At 42.2% G+C, this 6,528-nt stretch overlaps 1 protein-coding gene across 1 annotated transcript; it reads right to left on the bottom strand.

The window, feature by feature from the left end:
- Nucleotides 1-3,302: 3,302 nt before the first annotated feature.
- CALHM4 (calcium homeostasis modulator family member 4) lies at nt 3,303-5,168 on the bottom strand. Its single transcript, XM_005418441.2, has 2 exons — nt 4,611-5,168; nt 3,303-3,891 (listed from the first exon to the last, which is right to left on the bottom strand). The coding sequence occupies exons 1-2, from the start codon at nt 5,166-5,168 to the stop codon at nt 3,487-3,489; spliced, it is 963 nt and encodes a 320-aa protein (XP_005418498.1). The 3' UTR covers nt 3,303-3,486.
- Nucleotides 5,169-6,528: the final 1,360 nt, after the last annotated feature.

Below are 6,528 nucleotides of genomic sequence, written 5' to 3'. Positions count from 1 at the left end.
CCCGCCCCGCCCGGCGGCGGCGGCCTTGGCAGAGCTGAGGTCCGCAGTCCCCGAGTTGCACAGACCAGTGATGGTACGGTTCACTCTTGTACGTTCTTCCCTTGAAAATTTACAGGGATCAGCAAACTGAAGGGGATTCAAACCCGATGCTCTAGATATTGCCTAAGGGTACTGTGAAGGTAGCTGAATGCCATTTCTGCCAGAAATTGAAAGTTTATCAAATGCAGCTGGTGATTTGCACCTTAAAGTTAAACAATGCCTGCAAACTTCCTAGGAAACGTTCGCCGTGATTTCAGGAGTCCCATCACATCGGCGGCATTGCCATGATGTGTGTGCAGAACAGGAGTCGCCAAGGCTAACACTACTGGGAGCTGCCATGCTTTGGGGTTACCTGCCAAGATGGATTTAAGACTGACGAGGGTTAAAGAACAGCAGACCCTGATGGGTATGTGGTACACAGAGTAGATGTAAGGTGCGTCCTGTTCCTGGCCCCATGGCTGGCAGTTTTCCCACAGATACATTTTACAAGCCCAGGGTTTCCAGAAAAGTTACCATGGACGTAAATAAAATAATTTTCATGTGAGCAAACTGGAATTCTAAGTGGATTATTGGGTAAGATTACTCATGTCAGCACAGTTTGACTGTTTAACTGTACCAACTCACAGAGTTGTCTGTAATAATGAATTAAAAGCTGTGCCTTCACTACCAATCCATGACATGTTTCAAAGAGGCAAGGAGTAAAGGGAAATACTCCAAAACTTAATATACTACAGCTGTAGTACTATGAATTAATATATACTAACAAAGTGATAGTCTGAGTATAATGGCAGGCTGACTTCACAGTGACACATAGTATTTCTATTCAGTATTTTAAATTACATATTATTATGAAAAATACAGGGCAAATAGTAATCAGGACAAAATCAGAAACCATGGAGCCTAATTTAAAAATCAGGTGAGCAAGATATAAAAAGAATTTTACAGGTTACTCTTAACTGCAAATATTGCATCATTTTATAGTAGTACTGTAAAACAATAGAAGTGGAAAGAATTCACATGGACTAAAGACAGCAGGCTTTTGTCATTTGGATCCAGATATCAGCATAGAGGTTTTCTATCAAAACCTTCAGATACACAAATCAGTTGCATGTGTTCCAGATTACAGTGTTCCATCTTAAATAAAAAAACCTCCACAAATATTTTTAAAATTGAACCAGAAGTTGTGTTTACAACCAGAGGTACTTTGTTTCCTAAGGAGTTCACATAAACAATGCAGTCCCATTACCTTTTATAAGGTTTGCATGGCCAGATTTTGGTAGCAGGGACACTACAGGGGTGTTTCTGTGAGAAGCTGCCAGAAGCTTCCCCTGTGTCCTGCAGAGCTGATGCCAGCGGGCTCCAAGACGGACCTGCTGCTGGCCAAGGCTGAGCACCATCAGCAATGATGGTAGCACCTCTGGGATAACAGGTTTAAGAAATGAGGAAAAAGACCCTGAGCAACAGAACTTGCAGTCAGAGAGAGGAGTGAGCAGAGCAGCTCTGCAGATACCAAGCTCAGTGAGGAAGGAGGGGAAGCAGGTGCTACAGGCTCTGGAGCAGAGGCTTCCCTGCAGCTCCTGGTGCAAACCATGGGGAGGCAGCTGTGCCCCTGCAGCTCAGAGAGGAGCCTGGTGAAACAGATCCGCCTGCAGCCCCTGGAGGAACCCACACCAGGGCAGGTTGGTGCCTGCAGGAGGCTCTGACCCCACCGGGGGCCTGTGCTGGAGCATACTCATGGCAAGACCTGTAAAGAGAGGAGCCCCCAGTGCAACAGGTTTGCTGGTAGGATTTGTGACCATGCAGGGAGCCTACGCTGGAGCAATCAATGAAGACCTGCAGCTTCTGTAAAGGACCCACACTGGAGAAGTCAGTGGAAGACTGGCCCTGGGAGGAAGTACCTATGCTGGAGCAGGGGGAGAATGTGAGGAACCCTCCCTCCAAGGAGGAAGGAGCAGCAGAGACAATATGTGATGAACTGACTGCAACCCCCATTCACTCACACCCCATGCACCACTGGAGGGGAGGAGGTAGAAAATTTGTGAGTGGAATTGAGCCCAGGAAGAAGGAAGGTGGTGGGGAAAGGTACTTTACAATTTACTTCTTATTATCCCGCTCTGATTTCTAAACTAATTTCTCCAAGTGGAGTCTGTTTTCCCCTTGACAGTAATTGCTGAGTGATTTCTCCTTGTCCTTATCTCAGCCCATGATCCTTTCTTTATATTCTTTTTCCCCTATCCAAACAAGGAGAAGAGGGACAGAGCAGTTCTGACTCCTGCATTTTCTAATAAAATGTACTAAATAATTAGATTTTTCCACTTAAAGCCCCTGGGATCATTTATTAGTAGCAGATAGCATCCTATAGCGTAGCATATGGCTTTGGAGCCCACATATATATGTGTACATGGCAAGGCAATACAGGAAGCATTAAAAAAACTATGGCATACATTTCCCTCCCACTTAGAGTTAGAAACATCTGCACAGGAGGTTAGAGAGGAGATAAGTAATATCACATCATACCAAACTGACTTAACACAAAAACATCATTAAGCCTTCTTTCACAAAATTCAGTAGTTTTTAATCACAGTCATTTCCATGGGCCCAGTATATTACAAGTTTACAGAGGCAAAGCAAACCCTGCTGTACAGACTGAGATTTTTCCCATCCTCATTTGCTATTTGTACAGTAGCGAAGCACACAAACACCTTGGAGATTTAGAAGTATTTCCAAATAGGAGACTGACCTTGATTTTGCTTTCAGCCAGAATACATTTCAGCTCAGTTTGCCATATGTCAAATGTTTGTTCATACAGCTGCTATGTGTTACACATCTCCACCATGTGCCTCAGTGGGGATTTTCTCTCCTTATCAGAATTTAAAATTCTCTCATTATTGTATCTAAACTCAGCCTTTGATGATAAAATTTCTCCATATGTTTCCTGCATGCTACTGTAGCCCCAGATTTAACTAGTAGTTAGCTCAGTGTAGATTACTTATATAATACCAAAAAAAATAGCAGAAGAGGAGAAATAAGTAATTTCTGCTAGGTGTCACTAAGGAAAAGCTGGATAGCTGCCTTTGCTCCATACAGAATGGACCAATTCATAGGATCCAGACAAAGTTTACCTCTTAAAGATCCTTTTAATGGAAAAAAAATTTAAAAGTATTTGTAAATAGCTTTCTCAGTACAACTATTAGAAAGCAGAGAGCTGAAGCTTGAAATAACCCACCCTAATCTAGGCATGGATCACCACATCCCACAGGAGTCAAAATACCATCAGTAAAGGCATCTGTAAGCAGGTGCTGAAGGACTACATTAACAAGTTTCACTTGCTCACATAATTTATACATCAATGTAATACTGTATTGGAAAGTTCCAGTGCAGCTGAGGTCTGATATAGAGATAGACAAGTTTCTGCTTTTCTGTAAAGTATTGTGGGGTCTTGGATCTTCAGAGCTGTGTTATGATCCCAGGGTCTTCATCAATCCTCAGATACTTTCCGCTTGCACGCTCCTTGAGTGCCCAGTCGTGGAGGAGGCTGTAATCATAGTGCTCCTTATCCACTCGTTTCAGAAAGGCCAGTCCAGAAATGGCCTGCCACTCCCTGAGAGATGGGATACGAATTTCCTTTACAGTCTCACTTCCTGGGACAAAGCCAAAGAACTTCCTTACATTCTGCATGGCATAGAGCCTGGAGTGCTGCTCTGTTGCCTCATCGAAGAGCTCTTGCTCATTGTGGACATAGCTGTTCCAGTATCTGAAGTGTAGAAAGCTGAGCGGGGAGAAACAGCTTGCCAGGCAGTAAGAAAGGAACACAGTGATGACTACCACAGCAATCAAAAGCCAGCCAGCCACCTTACCAAAAAAAAAAAAAAGAAAATGACTGTTAGACCTGAAAATACTCACAGTGGTAACTTCTGAGCACCAGAAAATCCATAATATTAACTTTACTTGCTTTTCCTAAATAATAGCATTAATAAGGTGTAAGCCTGGAAAGCATCTGTTACCACCAAACCCAGTCCATGCCTACTGGAGGCATCCATGTAGTAAAATTACTTGTTTCAGCTATTATTGTTATAAGATTGGTCATGCAGGTCCCAGACTATATTAGCTTATAGCCTGTTTAAAAACAGTTTTCTCTGAAGTGACAACTTCAGAGAAGTTGCTTCTCCTATTATTTACCCAGTATGCAAACTTTTAGAATTGAGTCTGATCTAAACCCCAAGATTTTACATGGGTTTACATGAAGCTCTCACAGCCTGGGCCTCTTAGTCACATTTTTTTCTGCTTTAATGAAGAAACTTCATACCCTCCCTGGCTCTTGAACTTCCATTTGTCGTACTTGGTATTATTTTTCAGGATACTACACAAGGAAGATTATGTCCTCAGACAGCAGGTAACAAATGGGACAAGCAGATATAGTGATTTACAAAGTTCAGTTCCACTTAAAAGAAAAGAACGTACTTCAAAACAGAGATTTAGCACTCAAGGCAGAGGACCCTGATCTTGTTTTATGCCTGCTGAATTAGCTTCACCCCTTACCATCAAGTTTACAGGCAATAGGAGGTACTCACTTGTGACTGGTATCGGAGGAGGAGAATCACTTCATCTCTCGCCCGGCTCAGCTCTGGAGGAACCAGCTGCCCGCAGGGAAAGGTAGCCAATATCCTGCTGCGCTCAGCAGCGGTGACATTAGGAGCAGCTCCATAGTAATGCACAGGGATGTACTCGCTCACAGCACAGATATAATAGGAGCCATTTATCAGGGTCACTGCAAGCCACGTGACTGGAGCAACCAGTGCCCTCCCCGTGATGCTGCACAGGACAAAGCAGAGCAGTTTGCATTTCAGCAGCCAGTTTGATGAAGTCTCCCTCTCAAAATGAGAACTTTTGCCCATAACGAGCCTCCAAGTCTGGTTGTTCAGGGCATAGCCAACAATCAGAAGGATAAGTGCAGGCACTCCTAGGAAGGCCAGCCCATAGATAAGGTTCTGTCCAACATGACAGGGACAGCTGAATGTGAAAAAAGAGAAAAGTTGCTGCCCGCCAATTGTCAATATTGCAATTATTGCATTAGCAATAATGACCTCTTTACCTTTTAGAAAAGTTAACCACTTTGGAAGGAAAGTCATTTTAGATCCTATTCTTTACCAGATTAGTTTGATATAAGTCAACACTAGCTTTTAGTTATATTTAAGTAGTGTCAATGGGCAGAGCAGAATAAACACCAACAGCTTGAAATTAATACCCCCAAACAACACCCAAAAACCTCCCACTAACTTTCAGTGGCTTGTTTGCTAGCTTTAAGTATGCTTGCAGACACCCAATGATGTGTTTAAATTGATTCAGTAATTTATCTCAGCTGTTCTGGAAAATTGAGCTTTTAGGCTGTTGTGAGCTCTTCCAGCCCATTGCTAATTGTCTGAAATTAACAATAATTTCCCCCTACCTTTTGGATGACATGCAGTGCTATCAAACTGATGGCTAACCTGTCAGGGTTAATTGCTAAGCTGTTTGCTAATCAAGAGTAATTAGCAGAAACATGGCATGAAACTAGGAAAAAAAAAAGGAGCCTTCCAGCTATTCTTCATAAAAGATCATCCAAAGAAATCCTTGGCAAATGGACTGATGAAAAAAAAAAGAGAATGCTTCCATTTTTAAATAAGTTTATAAAATATTCCATATGTTGCACAATGTTTGGAAGCCTAGTGCTGTTTGCATTTGATGTCAGTTCTAGGGCAATTCACTGTTGAAACACTAGAGTCTGAGAAGTAATTAGCTGCTGGATCATGAGGATTTTAGTGTTTCACCTGTAGGTAGCAAGAAGCCGGTGTGTCTCTTTTTGTGACAGTGCTGAATGTTTCCTTTGGAAAGTTTGTTGGGGTTTTTTGTTTGTTTTGGTTTTGGGTTTCTTTGGGGGGGAGAGGAGGGTTGTTGTTTGGTTTTTTGTTTTGTTTTTTTTTTAATAATATATATTTATAATCTGCTATTCACAAAATGTCAAGCCAGCTGGTATTTATATAGTGTGCTTGTGATTACAGTTCTAAGCTTTTCTGTAAGTATAGTCAGTCCTATTCCATGGACAGAGATAAAAATTTTTCAATTAAGCATTTCCACAGCTGGTTTCTGGATATTGGGATAGATGACCTGGGCTCTGAGCATCCCTCACAAATCCAGCCTTAAGCAGGAGTCTGAAAAGTTGAAAACATTTCACTCTTGATGATTTTCTCTGGATCACCCTTTTTTATGGTCACACTATCCAGTAGTTCTGTGCAGTTCTATCAACCTAGGCTGATCTGAATATGCAAATACTTGTGTTTCAAGACTGAAAAGTCTGACATTCTTACCAAGAAAAGAAAAAAAGTAAAAGTTAGCCAGAACGTTTGTGGGGAAATTTGCCTTCCCATTACAGATGTCTATCTCCAGCATGCGTGGACTTGGTTGTGTGGTATAATAGTGTCTGCACAGCCTCTTCTCTCCCCTTGCAGAGAG

This window comes from Geospiza fortis, unplaced genomic scaffold (assembly GCF_000277835.1).
Source record: "Geospiza fortis unplaced genomic scaffold, GeoFor_1.0 scaffold98, whole genome shotgun sequence".
In the NCBI taxonomy this organism is placed as follows: Eukaryota; Metazoa; Chordata; class Aves; order Passeriformes; family Thraupidae; genus Geospiza; species Geospiza fortis.
The sequence above is the reverse complement of the archived record's forward strand: the minus strand, read 5'-3'. Positions and strand labels throughout refer to the sequence as shown.